Source organism: Macaca fascicularis, chromosome 12 (assembly GCF_037993035.2).
Source record: "Macaca fascicularis isolate 582-1 chromosome 12, T2T-MFA8v1.1".
NCBI classification, from domain to species: Eukaryota; Metazoa; Chordata; class Mammalia; order Primates; family Cercopithecidae; genus Macaca; species Macaca fascicularis.
The window spans coordinates 6878114-6899056 of NC_088386.1; the positions used below are offsets into that span (position 1 = coordinate 6878114).

The following is a 20943-nucleotide window of genomic DNA, read 5'->3' on the forward strand; positions in this document are numbered from 1 at the left end:
TTGAATCTGGTATGAGTTTGATATACCCTTGAAACAGTGCTAATTGATAACGAGTCACACTAGATTCTGCAAGACTCACCATGGTTCAGAATTGCTCTTTTGGAGCTCGGTTGAGCACCTCCCTGGAAGTTACACTTACAGTCACCTTGACAGACACATTAACAAAAAAGAAAACAGAAAAAAAAAAAAAAAACCCAAAAAACCTCACAGTTCTCTTTTATGTTTCTACAACCTTGAAAATAAAAAAAAAAGCAAACATTTCTTGAGTATATGCTAAATACCAAGTATTTTGCATATAATGTTTCAAGAAATCCTTACACAGCTCTGTGAATTCATTAAATGAATTACGTATTACTATCCTCATTCTACCAATAAGGAACCATACACAAGTTAGATAAATTCACCAAGGTCACACAATGTTTAACTACGTGAGAGATGCAAACATGGGTCAATTTGTCTCCAAAAAGCTGGGCATCTTCCACTCTGGAATTGTGCTTCCTAGTTTAGCATTGACTCCCAGATTTGAATCATAAGAAGCCTCTGTGTCCAAAATCAAAAAGGAATTAGAGTACGGTCTTCCAAAGTGAGCATTTTGAAGTACACACCTTTTATTTATATGCATAAATTCTTCTGTGCTTTCTATAAATGGCAGCCATAACTCACCCTCTGCAAGATGCTTGTAAGGTGATTTTATGTGAAAGCATTCAAGGTATTCATTCAATGATACTGTAATGTTGCACAAGACACAGTAGGCTCAAAGTGTAAACCTGAGGGATTGGGGAGAATTAAAGAACCCTGTTCTATAGATGCAATCAGAACTCATTTTAACATGTCAGAATCATGTGTACATGCTCACAGATAGCTCTGCGACTTACAGATTAACTGTAAATTTTGTGCATCTTGAGAAGAAATGCTTTCAATTCCTGTATTTTTTTTTTTTTGAGGCAAGTAAATATTGAAATCTAGATGGGCAAACAGCCACTGGAGCAGAAGAATAATGCCTCTGGCAGGCGTGAGCTTTGGCCTATCAAACTGGCAATAGGAGATTAATAAACGTCAGCTGCATAAAAAAAATGTTACCAGCATGCCATGAGTGCAAATTTCATTTTTATGTCTCTTCAGAATTTTGTAGCAACAGTTTAAAGGCCATACTATAATTCTTTTCCACCTAAACTTTAACCTGTTTACCTATTTTTAAAAAGTAGCTACTTCTTAATTCTGCAGATTAGCAAGAAGTCTTCTCTCAGAAGAGTAATACCATACTTCTCTCAGAAGTATGATGATGATAATAATAATAATAATAACAACTCTTAATTTCACCCAATAATAGTAGTTTTTGTTTTGAAATCAAATTTTCTTGATATATTTTGGATGCAGCTGGAAACCATCATTCGCAGCAAACTATGGCAAGAACAGAAAACCAAACACCGCATGTTCTCACTCATAGGTGGGAACTGAACAATGAGATCACTTGGACTCGGGAAGGGGAACATCACACACGGGGGCCTATCATGGGGAGGGGGTAGGGGGGAGGGATTGCATTGGGAGTTATACCTGATGTAAATGATGAGTTGATGGGTGCTGACGAGTTGATGGGTGCAGCACACCAACATGGCACAAGTATACACATGTAACAAACTTGCACGTTATGCACATGTACCCTAGAACTTAAAGTATAATAAAATAAAAAAATTAAAAAAAAAAAAGAAGGGGACATCAGGACCAAAAAAAAATAAGTTAAACACGGCCGGGCGCAGTGGCTCAAGCCTGTAATCCCAGCACTTTGGGAGGCCGAGACGGGTGGATCACGAGGTCAGGAGATCGAGACCATCCTGGCTAACACGGTCAACCCCGTCTCTCCTAAAAAATACAAAAAACTAGCCGGGCGAGGTGGCGGGCGCCTGTAGTCCCAGCTACTCGGGAGGCTGAGGCAGGAGAATGGCGTAAACCCGGGAGGCGGAGCTTGCAGTGAGCCGAGATCGCACCACTCACTCCAACCTGGGCTACAGAGCAAGACTCCGTCTCAAAAAAATAAATAAATAAATAAATAAACACAAAAAAGGAGAGCTTCTTTTAGAAGTTTCAAGTTTTTTCGATTCCTAAGTCTGCCTGGCTGTCTATGCTCTTGTGACAGGGCCAAGTTAAACAGAGACTTAGAAATAACAGTGATAGAGCACGCTATGTTTAAATCTGAGGCATATACATCTATACTTTCAAATGAAATAAGTACATTTCCAGAAACATTCTCTCTTCCAAATGGGTTACTTCCCTAAATATATGCTCTCTCTCTTTTAATGTTATTTTTCTTAAATTCACTGATGCAATCGGCCAGAACAAGGAATTCTCACTTGAAAGTTAAGAAATGTCAGTAAACCACAGAATAAAGTTTGCAATATCCCATAACTTGACAGATATGAGCATCAACATTCTTAGAGAACCAACAGTGAAGTTTTAATGTAGACAACTATATCGGCTATTTTTTATGGGCCAGTATCTACATCATGGGGACCTTCAGGAAACAAACAAAAAACAAACAAACAAAAAAAAAACTGCTTTATTTATAACAGTATCTGTAGCACCGTGGCTGGTATAGAGTATGTACTAAACCACTGTCCTCTTTAATAAGGAATTGGTCCTTTCTTGGACAAAAAGAAAATGAACAAACTTGCTTTTGCTTTGCAATGAAATGCTATTGGTGGTACTGAAGAAAACTGAGACACTAGATTTACTACATACTTTTTTTTTTCGTATCTATCTACCATGAAAAATGCTTTCGAGTGTTTGATTTACAGTTGGAAATGTCCTCCAAAGCAATCTTTTCTAAAATTGTGAAGCTCAGTTGCATTCACCATTAATTCCATGTAGCCATCTTAATATCATCCCTTCCTGTTTTCTCCATCCCTACTCTACTCTATTTCTGATGCATGGGGTTTGGTTTCCTTGTTCCAGAGTTCCCCCAGGATTAGTGTCCTTTCTAAATAATAAGTCTGGATGTTCATATGGTCTCCTTTTACCTTCTGCTAGGTAACTTTCATAGACCAGAGTGTTGAGGTTAAGTGTTGGTCCAAATCCTTCCATCTGTTCAACAGCTGTTCAAATGGGAAGGCAGCCCAGTAGGCAGATGTCTCCCATCCTTAGAACAATGAAGACATTTTATTGGGTACTTGATATGGTTTGTAACTGTGTCCTCACTCAGATTTCATGTTGAATTGTAATCCTTAATGTTTGAAGTAGGACATGGTGGGTGGTGATTGGCTCATGAGGGAAGATTTCTGATGAATAGTTTACTACCATCCTCTTGTTGATGTCCTTGTGATGGTTGGTGAGTGAGTTGGTGAGATATAATTGTTTAAAATTGTGTGGCACCTTCCTCCTCTCTCTTCTTCCTGCTCTGACCATGTGACATGCCTGCTCCTCCTTTGTCTTCTGCCATGACTTTAAAATTCTTGAGGTTTCCCAGAAGCTGAGCAGATGCCAGCATCATGCTTCTTCTATGGCTTGTAGAACCATAAGTCAATTAAACATCTTTTTCTTTATAAATTACCTAGTCTCAAGTATTTATGGCACTGCCAAAATGGACTAATGCAGGATTCCTCCTCAATCTTAACAGTTCTTTTCTACCTGATAATTACGAAGCACCAGAAATAAAATAACAAGTTGTCTGTAGTACCTTGCTTTAAAGTTTCAATTCACCAGTCTTATTGTTGGCTTAGCTGAAAGAGTGAAGGGTCATATGAATGCTATACACAGTGGTAAGATTTAATGAGGATTTTTTTTCATTTTTAACAAGAGGATATTATTGGAACTTCCATTACACAGAGCAGGGGGCCATGAAAAAGGTCTGGGCTTTGTGGTCAGTAAGCCCAAATTTTCCCTCTTTCCTAAGATGTTTTAATTTGGTTAATGATATTAATAGTAACGACATTTCTGCTAAGACTTCAACCAGAAGACTGATCTCACTCAGATATGGAGCTCAAATTTATATTTCTTCACTGTTCAGAAAAAAAAAGGTGAGAAATTAAAATTGTCCTAAGTTGGTAGTACCACCTGGCACCTGGCAGAAGTTAAAAAAAAATCTTATTTTGAGGAAAGTGTCTTGATTTTTGATCCTTAGAGTTGTCACAAATTAATTGCGATCAATATGAACAAACACACATGCACACACGCACACACACACACACACACACAGCATAAGGAAACAAGCCACCACAGGAAAAAAATCTAGAAAACAGCTAGTAACAGACTGGGACCCTCACAGACTTCAGATGTTGAAATTATCAGAGACAAAATGTTTAATAACTATTAATTAAATGCCTAAATACATAAAAAGATGGAAACGAACAAAAGAATGGAGACAACAAATTATCTTTTTTAATAGTCATGCTTCAAAAAGAGCAAAATATTATTTTTAGAAATGAAAGATAAAATCAATAAGAAATGATTCATTGAATGAGATTAGGCATAAATAAGGAGAGGACTAGTGAATGTGATGATAAAGCCAAATGAATTGCCCAGAATGCAAGATGTTATATCAAAGAATGAAAACTACAAGAAGAGTGTAAGAAATATGATGATAGAATTAGCAAGTCTAAGTTCATATAATTTACATATAAAAGAATTGAGTAGATAGAATAGGAGGAAGTAAGATTTGATATTTTGAGAATTTTTAAGAACTGATGAACGGATACGTATGAATAATAAATATGAATTGGATGCATAGACACATATGACATAATGAACAGGAAACATTAAAATATCAAGTAAGATACTTTAAAAAGAAATCTACAAGCAGACACCTGATGACAAAACGGCAAAACATCAAAGAAAAAGGGATGACTTTAAATCAACTTGTAGGTGGTAGGCACGGAGGTGGTCAGAGTACCTACAAAAGCAGGACAGATGGACAGCTGACTTCTTGGTAGCAACCAGGGGAGCCAGGAAACAAGAGGACACTGATGTGCCAGTGAATCTCTGAAACTGGCTCTTCAGTAGGAAGAGGTAGGGAAAGTCCTGGCTTTTAGCATTTCTGATATCCACAGTGTAAACCCTCCTACTACAGCTGATTTCAAGCTGGCATCCTGCCACCATTGAAGGATGCAGAGTTGGGGAGAGACGTGTATACCTGACTTTTACAGGTATATGGGCTCCATAACACTTCCATCTTATAGGTACACTGGCTCCATAACACCTCTGACTAATTTCTCTACATCTGAGAGAAAATATTCTTCAATATTGAATTGAAGATCTGGCAAAATCATCTTCCAAGATTAAAGGTAAAATACAAACCTTTTGTTCAGGGGAAAAAAAATCTCTCTCTCTCTCTCTCTCTCTCTCTCTCTCTCTATTGAAGGAAACACAGAAAAGAATTCAAAAGAATTTAGTTCAAAAGAAGAAAATAAAGTCTGGCAGAAAATAGAAAAGTCTGAGATAAAGGAAGAAATGAGGAATATATAAACTAGTGTCTATATTAATATATCAAAAATAAGCAGTATCTAAAAACATAAAAATGAGTATTATTAGGAGGGGGAATGGAATCAGAAATAAATGAAATTCAATCTGGGATCAGTGTTGATTGGTTCTTCCAACTGCTATTTGGGGAACTAAAATGGACATTTTTTTGACCCTACTGCAGCTAGCTTTCTGGATCAACATCACATCTGGAAATTATAAACCCTTTATGAAGCTTGAGGGCTGTAGCAGGAATCATTTTTCTGCCTTTTCAGCTCTATCTACCGGCAAGCAAAAGCAGGGGCGCGTGCTGCCTTCTTCACAACCATTTTTCAGAGACCTCCTCCTTCTACTTATGAATTTGCATACAGTCTGGGGCACGGGGAAGTCATTCCAAAAGACCCCACAAAGAACTCACACTGTAAGTATGCAATTTTGTAAGAGCAACTAACTTACTGTTTTAAATGTATTTCTGCTCACAATGCCTTGAGTTATTAATGTTTTCTGCACTGTACTGTGATAGAGAGAGAGAGAGTCAGAAAGAATATGATGGAATCACAGGAAAAGTTGGATATATAGGAAATAGGGTAGCATAAACAAGTTCAATTGTACAAGTAGCTCCATAATGTAAAAGGACCTACATTTGCCATTATAAAAAAAAAAAAAAAAAAAAGGATGGACAGATTGGGTATAAAAATAAAATCTAGCGGTATGTTCTTCACAAGATCTCCTGCAAAGCTGAAAGAAAAGGAAAACTTGAAAGAAAAAGAATGAGAAAAGAGGCCAGGCAAATACTAAGTTAAGTGAGACTGTAATAGGAATATTAATAATGGGCAAAATAAATTTAAGCATTGAAAGACATTACTAAAGTTTAAAAAGATCACTTAAGTGTGATGAAATGTTCACTTCATCAGGTAGATAAAAAATTTCCATCTTGTATGCATGTAATGAATACTCTCATTATATATAAAGTGAAAATTGACAGAACTTCCAGTAGAAAAAGAGAAGATTCACTATTATAGTAGGAAATTACAATGCCTTTAAAATTTTTGATGAACGATTGAGTTGTTCAAATCCTTAATTTATGCACTCATACATTTAAGTTAAAATTAAGTAAAACTTGAAAATATATTTTAAAATTAAGTACACATTTAAGTATTCTGCTAAATTACTTTAATATTTTACCTCTTGGAAATTTTTATAAAATAAGATAGAAATGCAGTGCCTATTTCTGCCACAGATACATCTTGGCATTTTCTGAACAAGAAATCTTGGTTTCAGATCTCAGATATGACGGGAGCAAAAGGCTGCAGACTTGAATCCTTAAACACCCTAATGAAAATTATGTATTCATTTATTTTAATAAAGCCCACTGGAAAGGTATGAACTAGAACAACATACCTGTGACTTTGCCCAGGGTGAGTGACCTTATAACCCTGAACTCTACTTCTGGAGAGAAGTTATAACTGAGTCGAAGTTGATGGTCCATCTGCAGGAAAACAGAAAACAAAGGCACATCAGCACAGGTCTGCAAGTAAGAAGCATAAAACGATCCCATCTGGAAATAGCTTGAAACAACGCACACAGAGAGCAGATCCCCCTCTGAGATTTCCTCTCCAGAGAGATTAGACAGGTCTCGCTAATTCTCCCACAATGCACATAAAATACCCCTTGCTTTCTTCTTTGTGAAATAAGGGTTTTCACACAAGTCTTCTCCCTGGGAAACTGTATATAGCGTTTTACAGGTATTTATCTCCCCATTGAGATTTTCTCACCAAATTCTTTGCTGCAAACAAGCAAACAAATGAAACCTGCTCAGGAACTTGCTGTGCAAGATTAACATTCATAGGAGGCAGGAACTCATTTTCCATTTCTCCTCCTTTCTCTCAGTTTGTCCTTAGGGCCACCACTGCCTCCATTGTTCCATAATTCTAACCTGGTCTCATTTAGGTGTGGGCAGAGAGCTTTTCCTGGGCAAGGACTGCAGTTCGACAAAACATGTGGCCCTGGGGAGGAGAGGGTAGCTGAACAGTTAGCTGCAACCAACATAGACGGTTGATAATCCCATCTTGCAGGGGTGAGCAAAAGCCACCACCGGGACTTTAATAGGACTTTATTTCTATGACCATCCTTTAGAGATCCCTCCTTACTTCACCCATTGCTAATTCCAGCTCCATCTGTTTGGTCCCCTCCCCATTCCTAGGAGACCTCCCCGTTCATTCTCACTTTTTCAGGTTAGCCATATCCTACTGGTTTCTTCCAGGCTCTACTCTGACTATGCATATGGTGCTATTCCTGGAAAGGATCCTCATTATTTTTCAGTTCACCTGTAAGAAGAGGACACTAAGATCCTATTGGCCATGTGCCTAACTTTGCACAGCTTGGGTGCAACCCACCGGAGATTCATACATAGTCCTCCCATCTTCCTTGCCATGACTTTCCTTTGGCATGGCTGCTCAGAATGACCCTCCTCTGTTCTCAGGCAACTTACATTCTAGAGGAGAGAGCTAGGACAGAAAATTTGATAAGTAAATACATTGTATTGGAACTTAAGTGCTGAGAGAAAAAAAATAATGCAGGCAAGGATAAGAGGGAGTGTAGGGTTGAAGTCAAGGAAATAGATTGTTCTATTAAATAAGCTGATCAGACACGGCCTCAATGAGAATGACCTCTTGAATCATTTGAGTCCAGAAGGAAGTACAAGAACTGGACATGTATATACATAAAGAATAGCATTCTAGGCAAAGCAGTGAGTCCAAGTGCTCTGCAAATAGCAAGGAGGCCAGAGTGGCACAGCTAACGTTCCAGAGGGCATATAATTAGATGAGGTTAGTGAAGCAACCAGAAAGGGAGCAGGGGTGTCAGATCATGGAGATCCTTATAAGCCACTGGAAGACCTTTGACTTTTTCTATGTAAGAGAAAGGAAACCATTGACAGGGTTTGGACAGAAGAATGCCAGAGTCTGACTATTCCTTCACCAGGATCACTCTGACTGCTGTGTTGAGGATAGACAGCTGAAAAAACCTAAAGAGGAGCAGGGAGATGTCAATCAAAAGGCAACTGTAAACAGTGATAATCCAAGCAAAGGACAAGGGTGGCTTGCGGAAAGGTAGCTGCTAATGATCCACGAGATGCGGCATGTAAGAGAAAGAGAGATGAAAGGAGAACACCACAATTTTGAGATTGTGTACTTGAAAAATGAAGCTGCCACTAACTGGGATATGCTTTTGGGGATGAGGTCATTGTTTCAGAGGAGCTTCCTAATAAGTCAATTTTAACTATTTACTTAAATATTCCGATGCCTAACAGACATTCCTATAGATATGCCCAGTAGGTTGTTGGTATAAGGTCTGGAATCCAGGGACAGGATTAGTGTTAGATACACATTCAGGACTGATTAATTGGCATGTACATGAAATTTAAAGATGTGAGATTGAATGAGATGAGTATGGAGTGAGTATAGATCAAAAGCAGAAGTTGGAGTCCTTGGGTGTTCTGATGGCTAGAGTTTTGAGAGATGATGGGAAACCAACAAAAGAGACAAGAGGGGGCAACTAACACAGGCAAAAGGATCAACAGGCGAGAGTTGTATCCTGCAAGCAATAAAGACTCAGGTCAATTGCAAGAACAGGAAGGAATCCTGATGTCAGTTGCCAGTGAGAGGAGAAGGAAAGATAACACTGAGACATGACCACCAGATTTTGCAAGGTAAGCACACTGATGCCTTAAGAAGTACAATTTTGCTGACGCACAGAGACAAAACCTTTTCAGTGTGGGTATAAGAAAAAGGTAGGGAAAATTTGAAGAACAAACATATAAACAACATTTCCAAAAATATGGGCAAGAAAATGACAAAGAGAATGGAACACTGTAAGAAGTCAGATAAGAGAAAGGTTTCCTCTCTTTATCCAGAGATATGCTGGCTTGTTTGCTTGTTTAGCTATTGTCATTGTATACTAGTTCTTAATGCATGTAATAATTATTTGTTTTATGCTTTGGGGAGTCATTCAGTAGAGCTGAAACAAATGATGAAACAGAGGGAGGAAGGAGAATTCTGGAGTGATTTTCTTCAGTAGGATATCAGATCTGGCCCACAGGTAGTGAGGTCAGGCCTTAGCTAGAACCATGAACTATTCCGGAGGGAGAGAGAGTGCAAACACAGATGTGGTAGGTACGTAACATGCTCTTGAGAATGTGCAGATACTCTCTTCTGAATGTTACATTTTTACAAGAAATAAGAAAGCAAAGTCATCTGCTGAGAGTTAAGACAAACTGGCAATTGTTAGCAGTATAAGTAAAGAGGAGAGAGTGTAAAATGGTCAACCGGGAGAACAGGAGAACAGACAGATTAAAAAACATGGAGTGATTGCTGGGCAGATGCAAGGGCTTGCTGAGGGTCATGATTCTAAAGGGGATGATCTGGGCTCTGTCTATTCTCTGTTGAGCTCTGCCATCATCTGCTGCTGGCCCTTTATATGGAGCTCACTGAGATCTCATGGGGTGCCTCCCACACAACACGCTTTCAGACAGCTTTAGCCTGCGCTCACACGGACCCTCTTCCTGAGCACTCACCTCCATGTGGCCAACTTCTACTCATCTTCAAGACTCAGCTTACTCCTAACTTGCTCCAGGGAGTAAGTACTGATACCCAGGTGGGATCAGCGCCCTCTTCAGTATCACCTGTGCATTCTTCCTCCACAACCCTTCCCACAGCCTGTGATGATTTCCTCTTTGCCCATGCATCTTCCTCACTTTAATGCAGCCCAGGGGTTGGCAAATCTGAGCAGACATTAGTATCACCTGCTGCTTTCCCCTCTTCCATAGCCTCTAATTTAGTAGATCTAGTGTGGAACCCAAGAATCTGCATTTCTGTTTGTTTGCTTGTTCGTTTGTTTTTTGAGATGGAGTCACTCTCTCTCCCAGGCTGGAGTGCAGTGGAGGGATCTCTGCTCACTGCAACCTCCACCTCCCGGGTTCAAGCGATTCTCCTACCTCAGCCTCCCCAGTAGCTGGGATTACAGGTGTGTGCCACCACACCTGGCTAATTTTTGTATTTTTAGTAGAGACGGGGTTTTGCCATGTTGGCCAGGCTGGTCTTGAACTCCTGACCTTGTGATCCACCTGCCTCATCCTCCCAAAGTGCTGGGATTACAGGCGTGAGACACCACACTTGGCCCAAGAATCTGCATTTCTAACAGGGTCCCAAGTGATGCTGATACTTGTGGGACATGGGAAGCACATCTTGAGAACCACTATCCTAGTTCTTCCAAGTCTGGGGGCAAGTGTGATTTGTAACTATGTTTCCAGCACTAGGCACTACACTGGTATCGGGTAGAAGCTTAGAAAAGTTTGATAGAAGGCCGGGCGCGGTGGCTCAAGCCTGTAATCCCAGCACTTTGGGAGGCCGAGACGGGCGGATCACGAGGTCAGGAGATCGAGACCATCCTAGCTAACACGGTGAAACCCCGTCTCTACTAAAAATACAAGAAAATTAGCCGGGCGAGGTGGCGGGCGCCTGTAGTCCCAGCTACTCGGGAAGCTGAGGCAGGAGAATGGCGTGAACCCGGGGAGGCGGAGCTTGCAGTGAGCCGAGATCGCGCCACTGCACTCCAGCCTGGGGCACAGAGCAAGACTCCGTCTCAAAAAAAAAAAAAAAAAAAGAAAAGTTTGATAGAGTAGCCAAGGCACATTGGCTGATACAGGAGAAAGTAAGGAAGGTACCTGAATGGTAAGCTCTCTTCCCTCTCGGTTAATCTTCAAGTGGTGCATCCTTCTGTTAGCAAAGTTATCTGCATCAATGGTGAATACATGGGTTTCTTCCTTGTTTAGGTGATAGCGAACCTGTAAGCTTCCTTGAAAGAAAAAAATATTAGAAATTAGAATTTAAAGCAACACCTATAAAATGCAAAGACAATGATCAGATTGTCTTTTAATTGATTATTAGGGCCCCAGGTCTTAATCCTTCCATTATTCAATTTTTAAAAATATATTACGTATGTTTATCAGGGTCCCTACAGAAAATTCTGAGGAGAGCTGCAAAATTAATGAGAGAGAGAGAGAGAGAGAGAGAGAGAGAAAGAGAGTACGTGGTGCTATGGCAAACTAAAATGACAAATGACAGTTTAGAAAATAAAACATCTATTTGGTAATTGGATCATGAAACTTTAATAAGGTAGAGTTAAGATCTTTTCTACTTTCTCTTCAATTCCTACCACTTCCTATAACTCTCTTTCTTCCTAATTGCTGTCTCCCTTTTATATCTAAGGACTGGAAAGAGAATCAGTCCTGTTATCACCCATTGATGTATAACGCTCATGATGGGAGTGTGGCCAGGTTAGGGCCAGGTTAGGGCACCCTGCCTCACTTTAACCCTTTAGGGTCCTTTAACCCTCTTAACCCTTTCCAGCCCATTAAAACGTTTTATTAGGATTAGGATTGTGTTTTTCAAACAGCTGTTAGCTATTCCTTGTTGGTTAGGAAATCCATTTACTGGGTCTCAATCAGCATTTCTTACAAAAAGAAGCAGAATTTAGCTATATGAGACTCCCAGGAGACATATTAAAAATGAAGTGTATCATTTGTGTGTGTATGCGTGTGTGTGTGTGTGTGTGAGAGAGAGAGAGAGAGACAGAGAGAGAGAGAGAGAGAGAGAGAATATTAGCTCACAAAGCAAAACGGCCACTTGGGAGAGATTTGTTAAGGGACACAAAATTACAGCTAGATGGAAGGAATAAGTTCTAGTGTTCTATGGCACTGTAGGATGACTAGAGTTAACAAAAGTATATTGTACATTGTTTCAGATAGCTAGAAGGAGAATATTAAATGTTCCCAAAACAAACGATAAATGTGTGAGATGATGGATGTGCTAACTACCCTCATCTGATCACTATATATATATATACACACACACATTGCTATGTACCATATAAATATATACAAGTATTATATTATATGTCAATTAAAAATAAACTTCAAAAAATGTTTGAAAGACACTCTATATTTAAAAATTGCCATAGGGGCAATAAGTTGTTGAGCAGCTACTTTATCTCAGATACTGCGCACTTTTTCTCATTTGATCCTTTCCCCAGCGTCACTGGCTGTGAGTTGAGCCAAGTGGCCAAACTACACGCTGCTTGCTGTCCTTTTCTGTCTGTAGGCGTCATCTAGTTGGAAGTCACTGGAGTCCCACACACCAAATGGCAGGAGCTCTTCCCTTGGACATATATGGGAACGGAAAATAATTGGAACTGAGGAGCAATGTCATAAGCTGATGGCCACTGGGGAGAAAGGAATGTCTGCTAAAATTTGAGCTGAGAACAGCTGAAGTAACTCTTTCTTCTCATCCCCTCAAAGTTTCTCATATCCCCCCCGCAAAAAAAGAAAAAAAAAAAACAAAAACAAAAAACCTCCCTGAACGTCCTCAGCCTTCCCATCTTTCCCAGGCTGCCAATCCCAGTAAGGCAGGAGGGTTGTGAGTAACCACCATGTCCCTGACTGATCCCCAGTCCTCACCCAAGTATTTGAATACTTTTGTGGGAAGAGGGCAGGGACTGTTTCAAACATAAGTTGCTACTCATAGAATTTCAGAATACGTGCATGTGATACAAATGCTTGTAAAATAACATAGGGAAGAACAGAAAAAATGTAGTTTGGGGCTATGAGGTCATTGCCTAACACAGTGGGCCAGAAGGAGAAGCTCTCTATACCTGATACTGGTTTTCCTGGTTCATTCTTTCTCTGTGGTTCTGACCATTGCAGATTTCCGGATATTATTATTTTTGTTATTTTACTACTTAGAAAGTAATGGCTGCTCCTAACAGCAACATATTTTGCGCAGACAGGAGCTGTTGGGGGCAGGTCACTGTGCAGATCATGGGCAAGTTACCCCTCCTGCCTGTGGCAGGGAAAGGGCCATCTCATGCACTAGTGGGCTGCTGGGCACTAGTGCTCTTCCACATTTTTCTAATTCTAAGAATCTGTGTGTCTTAACATTTAATTCGACCTCATAGAACAAATCAGTGTGCAATAATTATGTGCCAGGCATAATGATCAACCCCACATTCCTTAAGGCTGTCGAACTCTCTTAACATCTCACTGTTCTGGTAATTCATATTCACACACACACACACACACACACACACACACACACACACACACACACACACACACACATTCTTTACATATTTTTCCATTTTTGATAACACTCTCATTTTATACATGTTTACTGGCATCCCTCTTGACACCATTCCTCTTAGGAACTAGTAATCTCAGCAGTGATCCTATCTACTAAAGTGTTCTGAAGCTTCCCCCAATAGCCAAGTTTGTGCTAAAACAAACAAATGAAAACCAAACAAAATACCTCAACTAGTTCTTCCAAAGTCTTACAAATACTTCTCTCGCCTTCTTAGGAGTTTTGATGCAATCAATGCCTCTTAAAGTATCCCTCCACCCGCTAATGTGATGTTCTGAAACCTCCCACTAACTCATTTTCACGTGACTCTTGGGGAACTCACTCCGTGACTTTTCAAAGTAAGTTTGACACCATGAAAGGCTAATTCCCGGAAGGGATGGGGGTCAGAGCTGGGGGCTCATTATCATCTCCCTGAGCATCTTCTTCAGTGGCTTGGTTAGGGAGCTATGAGGCATTTCTACCTCTCCAGTTGTGCACTCCAGTGGTTCAGATCACCATCAGCTTCTTGCCTGGCATTGCCATGTCTGCTTGTCTCTGGAGAATCCTGGGCCCAGAGTTATTCCCGCTGTCCTCAGGCCTTCCTCTACCCCCTCTGCTTGCTTCATCTGTGAGCTTCCATTTCCTCCCTGGAGTTTTCTGTCCCCATCCCCTTTCATTAGGTTGACAGCAATGATAGACATTGCAAGTTTATAATTCCACAGACAGTGAATGGACAGAGGGAAGGTGCTGTCCCTAAGTCTAATAAAGCAAAGAATGAATTGAATGTTCTGGCCATGAGTGTGATGCAATTACTCTGACACACTGTAATGCATTTATTTTCCATTTGGTATCATTTTCTTGTTGTTTATATATTAACATTGCTACACTGTAAAGGACACACACCATTTTTTGTGCATATAAACAGAGATAAGATGTTCACAATGTGGAAATTAACAATAAAACAGATTTGAGCCTTAGCTTAAAATAAAACTTAGTCTAAAGATAAAACTGGACTGGGTGCAGTGGCTCACGCCTGTAATCCCAGCACTTTGGGAGGCCGAGGTGGGCAGATCACATGAGGTCAGGAGTTTGAGACCAGCCTGGCCAACATGGCGAAACCCCATCTCTACAGAAAATACAAAAATTAGTTGGGCATGGTGGCACATGCCTGTAATCCCAGCTACCTGGGAGACTGAGGCAGGAGAATCGCTTGAACCTGGGAGGTAGAGGTTGCAGTGAGTGGAGATTGTGCCACTGCACTACAGCCCGGGTGAAAGAGCAAGACTCTGTCTCAAAAACTAATAATAATAAAATAAAATAAATAAAAATAAAACTAATTTGAGCCTTAGTTGCTTCCGGAATAAACATATGTGTAAAGAAATAAACTTTTGTCACTAGCAAGTACCCTATAAAAGTTTTAAAGGTCCTATCAATGTTGGAGCACTCAAGTTAGATCTAGCTGCTGCTGCTGCTGCTGCTGCTGCTGCTTCTGCTGCTGCTGCTGCTGCTGCTTCTGCTGCTGCTTCTTCTTCTTCTTCTTCTTCTTCTTCTTCTTCTTCTTCTTCTTCTTCTTCTTCTTCTTCTTCTTCTTCTTCTTCTCCTCCTCCTCCTCCTCCTCCTCCTCCTCCTCCTCCTCCTCCTCCTCCCCCCTTGTATTCAGGCAAAATCATCATCATTTTTATATTTATTTATTTTTGAGATGGAGTCTTGCTCTGTCACCCTGGCTGGAGTGCAGTGGCGCAATCTTGGCTCACTGCAACCTCCGTCTCCTGGGTTCAAGTGATTCTCCTGCCTCCGCTCCTCAAGTAGCTGGGATTACAGGCTTGCACCACTACACCCAGCTATCGTTTTTTTTGTTTTGTTTTTTTTTTTTTTTTGTATTTTTAGTAGAGATGGGGTTTCATCATCTTGGTGAGGCTGGTCTTGAACTCTTGACCTCAGATGATCTGCCCCTCTCAGCCTCCCAAAGTGCTGAGACTACAGACGTGAACCACCATGCCTGGTCAGCATCATTATTTTTAGAAATAAACAACAGATATTATAAATGTTGTTTTTCTTAAAAAAATGATAAATCTGTATTTTAAAAAGTACTTAAACACATGATAAAGAATCCTCTTAAAAAAGCCGACGGTTTATCAAACCCTGATAAGATCCCTTTTCACTTACTAGACATCGTTACACTCCTTGGCTTAGCACAGGTATTCCATCATGATTGAGCACCTACTCAACACTCCACTTTCATCTAGAATGCTTTTTCTCTTTAATTTTCTTCATTTTACTGGTGAAAAAACAGAGCTGCTGGGAAGTAAATAACTTTTCCTGTTCTCAGTAAATGAGGAGGTCAGATTTAAAAACTAAATCCAGCTGGTTCCAAAGATTATGAGTTTCCCAAGGGCCACAACAGCCCATGGTGATCACCCTTGCCCAGAATGCCCTTCTCATTAGGTCGATTCTCTCATTCTTCAGAATTCATCATAAGTTTCCCTCTCCTAAGAAGTCCTCCCTGGCCTCTGTAAGCTGCCCATAACTGATCCAATAGGCCCTACCATCTTTATTCTAACATGTACTGTGTTGGGTTGCCTAACATGTACTGTGAGTTACTTGCCTAACTCACACAAATCAATAAACTCCTTGGGAGCCAGGACATATCTCATTCCTTCTTGGGTTCCCAGTGCCTGGCCCATGGTGAGTACCCAGTAAATTTAGAAAGAAGGGAAAAGAAAGAAAGAAACAATGGAAGAAAGGGAGAAAGAAAGGAGAGAAGGAAGGAAGGAAGGAAGGAAGGAAGGAAGGAAGGAAGGAAGGAAGGAAGGAAGGGAGGGAGGGAGGGAGGGAGGGAGGGAGGGAGGGAGGGAAGGAGGAAATAATTGAATAATTTGGTGAGACTTAGAAATTTTTAATATCTAAAAAATAATTTGTCTGGAACAGTACAACTCTCAGTAGTACTTATTTTCATTAAGTCCAGAGACACTTGTTCTTAGACACTGTCTCACCTAGAGTGTGTTATCCTTGAGTTGGGTGTATATGTTTGTGTGTGTGTGTGTGTGTGTGTGTGTGTGTGTGTGTGTGTTTTAATGAAGTCTCACTCTTGTTGCCCAGGCTGGAGTGCAGTGGTGCGATCTCAGCTCACTGTAACCTCTGCCTCCCAGGTTCAAGCAATTCTCCTGCCTCAGCCTCCTGAATACAGGCGCTTGCCACCATGCCCATATAACTATTCATTTTTTTTTTTTTTTGAGCAGTCTCTGCATTGGTTTAGCCTCCTTCCCACCTGCATCTGAGGCTGTAACATCTCAGAAAATGTACTCAGGTTTGGGATCCCACCAACTGCCTGGAACCTACTGACCGTTGCCTGTGTTTAGGGTTCCATCTCTTTTCCATGTATCTGAGATTGCCTTATATGCTGAGTCCAGTAGTTTTCAAATTTGTTTCCAATTGGAACACTTTATTCAAATGACGTGGACAGTGAAGGCTAGTACAGAAAAGAAAAAAATGTAGAGCTGCACGAGTTGAAGTGGGAGGGGTGCTTAGGGGGAGCCTCACTGTCTCTCTCCCATCATCCCATCTCCACCCCACAACTTCGTTTGGCCTACATAATGCCTTGGTCTCCAAGGAGTACAGTGGAAACCATTTGCCCCTTCGGAGAGAGCCCAGCCTACTGGGATTTGGTCACAGATCCCCAGGGCAGCTTTTTGTATCACTCATGTGAGCCCCATGAGCCAGAGCCCAGAAACCAGTGCCTTCCTGCAGGTCTGACCCCTAGGACCTCATGCTCTAAGTATTCAGAGGTCAGATCTGACAAGCTTGCCTTGGATATTTGGCCAGGCTTTAAGTTGATCAATGTTAGAGTCTGTATACATCTAAGTAGACATAACTGGCTTCAAGAAAGAACCTCGTGTGGAAGAGATACTACACTCCTCCTGAAGTAGGGTATGTTGGACCTATTTCAAAGCAGCTCTAATATTCAGCCAAGGATCACCCAGTACCTTGTGACAAGACATTTTATTATTATTTATATCCTACTTGAAAGTCAGCAACACATGATGGGGGGATGATGGACTAGGAACTCAGGGTCTAAAAGTCCAAATAAAATGCTCAGCATCACTAAAGATCAGGGAAATGCAAGTCAAAACCACACTGCCATATTACCTTACTCCTGCGAGAATGGCCATAATCAAAAAATCAAAAAATAATAGATGATGGCATGAATGCAGTGAAAAGGGAAAACTTCTACACTGCTGGTAGGAATGTAAACTAGTACAACAATTATAGAAAACTGTGTGTATATTCCTTAAAGAAGTAAAAGTAGAACTACCATTTGATACAGCAATCCCACTTCTTGATATCTACAGAGGAAAATAAGTCATTAAACAAGAAAGATACTTGCACACGTATGTTTATAGCAGTGCAATTTGCAATTGAAAAAATATGGAACCAGCCCAAATGCCCATCAATCAACTAGTAGACTAAGAAATTGTGGTGTGTGTGTGTGTATAGATATATGTTATTTATCAACTAGTAGATCAATTGTATATATACACATATGCCTGTATATATATACACACACAAACACACACCCCACAATGTCTTTATTTTATACACACACACACACACACACACACACACACACACACACACACACACACACACAACATGGACTATTACTCAGACATAAGAAGGAACAAATAAATGGCATTTGCAGCAACATGGATGGAACTGGAGACTCTTATTCTAAGTGAAGTAACTCAGGAATGGAAAACCAAACATTGTAAGTTCTCACTCTTAAGTGGGAGCTAAACTATGAGGATGCAAAGGCATGAGAATGATGCAATGGACTTTGGGGACTCAGGGGTAAGGGTGAAAGAGGGGTGATAGACAAAAGACTATAAATTGGGTTCAGTGTATACTGCTTGGGTGATGGGTGCACCAAAATCTCAGAAATCACCACTAAATAACTTATTCATGTAACCAAATACCAACTGTTCCCCAAAAACCTATGAAAATAAACAATTTGAAAAATAAAATAAAATTAAATTAATTAAAAAGTTCAAATATCTAATTCAGTATCTTGACCTGGGACTTAGGGTAAATACTCTCGTACGTTGGTTGTACAAGAACATAATTTTTATGTTTTACCATTTCTCATCATTCTACTCTTCCTACTCTAATCTGTTTTCCACAAATATGAATATTATGACACATATTTGGCCATGTGACTCTAGCACGCCTAAAAAAAACCAGGGCGGCTGGGCACGGTGGCTCATGCCTGCAATCCCAGCACTTTGGGAGGCTGAGGTGGGCAGATCACTTGAGGTCAGGAGTTCAAGAACAGCCTGACCAACATGGCGAAACCCTGCCTCTACTGAAAATATAAAAATTAGCCAGGCATGGTGGCATATGCCTGTAATCTCATCTACTTGGAAGGCTGAGACAGGATAATTGCTTAAACCTGGGAGGTGGAGGTTTCAGTGAGCCAAGATCATGCCATTACACTCCAGCTTGGGTGACAAGAGCAAAACTCTGTCTAAAAAAAAAAAAAAAAAAAAAAAAAAAAAAAAAAAAAAATCCAAGGCTTTCTAATTCTATATGAGAAATTCCAACTTCTTACCATGACATTGAATGTCCTTTTCTTACCTTTCTGACTTTATTATATATGTATTGTTCATATCTTAGTCACACACCTGAACACTCATTATACCCCCAGATGCTTTTCCTTGCCTCTGCACATTGTTTTGTTTTTGTTTTATTTTGTTTCTGTTTTCCCCTTAGCTGAAAACACCCACCTGTCTCCTAATACGTCTGGCAAGCTCCTCCTCATTATTTAAGACCAAGTCCATGTGACCCAGGTCCCCACTTGCCCCAAAGACTAATAACATCTTTCTTTTCACCATATTGCCACTCTGGTCACTTTGAATACAAATCTCAATTTATCAAGACTCTTTTGTCTTTCTCATCCTCTTGAATCTAAGCTCCCCTAGGAGAAATTGTTGCTTATTCATCTTCGTGTCTACAGAGAATAACATGGGACATGTTATCTTGAATCTCCAGAAGACATTTGTTGAACAAAATAGCCACTATGGAGAATGTTATCACCACTTCATCCAAATTATAAACTAACATTTATTCAATGCCTGCTGGTGTAAGACACTAGAGAAACAAATGGCTATAATGCTATAGTTCTATCTTCAAAGACTTTATAATCTAGTTGAAGAAGACAAAAGCAACAGTCACAGTGGCTGATCTGATGTGCCTACTTTGTATTAGGCACCTAAACGTGGTACTAAAGGTAGGTTTTTCATAAAATCCTCAGATCAAAAAATGGAATGTTACAGAAGTATAAAAACTCCACAAGTAAAACTGTAATGAGAATATCAATAATTAAATGGGATTTAAACCGAGGAGGAGTACAGATGTATATAAAGTATGTGCCCTTTTCACTATGTCATGCTACCTCAAAAGAGATGTGTGGCAGCGTAAAAGGATGGGTGGATGGATAGAGGAATGAACGTATCAGCAGAGGGAAAGGGAGAAGCTTTGATCAGTGCTACAGAATACATGTTTTCTGAATTCAAAATCAATAAGCAGTTATAAGGGTTGAGGTACATCCACACGAAAGTTCACTGCAGCACTATTCACAATAGCAAAGACATGGAATCATCACAAATGCCCACCAATGACAAATTGGATAAAGTAAATACAGTATATAGACACCATGAAATACCATGCAGTCATAAAAAAGAATGAGATCATGTCTTTTGTGGGAACAGCGATGGAGCTGGAAGCCATTATCCTTAGCAAACAAATGCAGGAACAGAAAACCAAATACCTCATGTTCTCACTTACAAGTAGGAACTAAATGATGAGAACTCATGGACACAAAGAGGAGAACAAAAGATGCCAGGGTCTACATGAGGATGCAGGATAGGAGGAGGGAGAGGATCAAGAAAACAACTATTGAATACAAGGCTTAGTACCTGGGTGACAAAATAATCTATACAACAAACCTCCCTGACATGAGTTTAACTGTGTAACAAACTTCAACATAAACCCCAGAATCTAAAATAAAAGTTAAAAAAATGTGTGGAGGTAATCAGAAAGAGTTTGTCTGAGAAGGTTTGCAGAAGCAAGAGAGAACTTAGTTTGGAAAACAAAGAGTGATACACTACTAGTTATGATGTAAACAGAGCAATGTAGCTGTATCTTACCACACGTGAAGCTGTAGAACTGTAAGGCAGTGGAGCTGATGAGAACCTTAGCAGCCATTTACACAACCAACCTCATCATTTTGAAAAGTAGGGAAACTGTGACCCCACAAAAGGAATGGGAA

At 40.1% G+C, this 20943-nt stretch overlaps 1 protein-coding gene across 1 annotated transcript in view; it reads right to left on the reverse strand.

The window, feature by feature from the left end:
• CNTNAP5 (contactin associated protein family member 5) overlaps positions 1–20943 on the reverse strand; it is an 860931-nt gene that overhangs the window by 44573 nt on the left and 795415 nt on the right. Inside the window, exons 20-21 of the mRNA XM_005572890.5 lie at positions 11171–11301; positions 6850–6937 (exon numbers count right to left, since the gene is read on the reverse strand). Of these exons, the coding sequence (XP_005572947.3) occupies positions 6850–6937; positions 11171–11301 (219 nt within the window). The remainder of the gene's footprint in view (positions 1–6849; positions 6938–11170; positions 11302–20943) is intronic.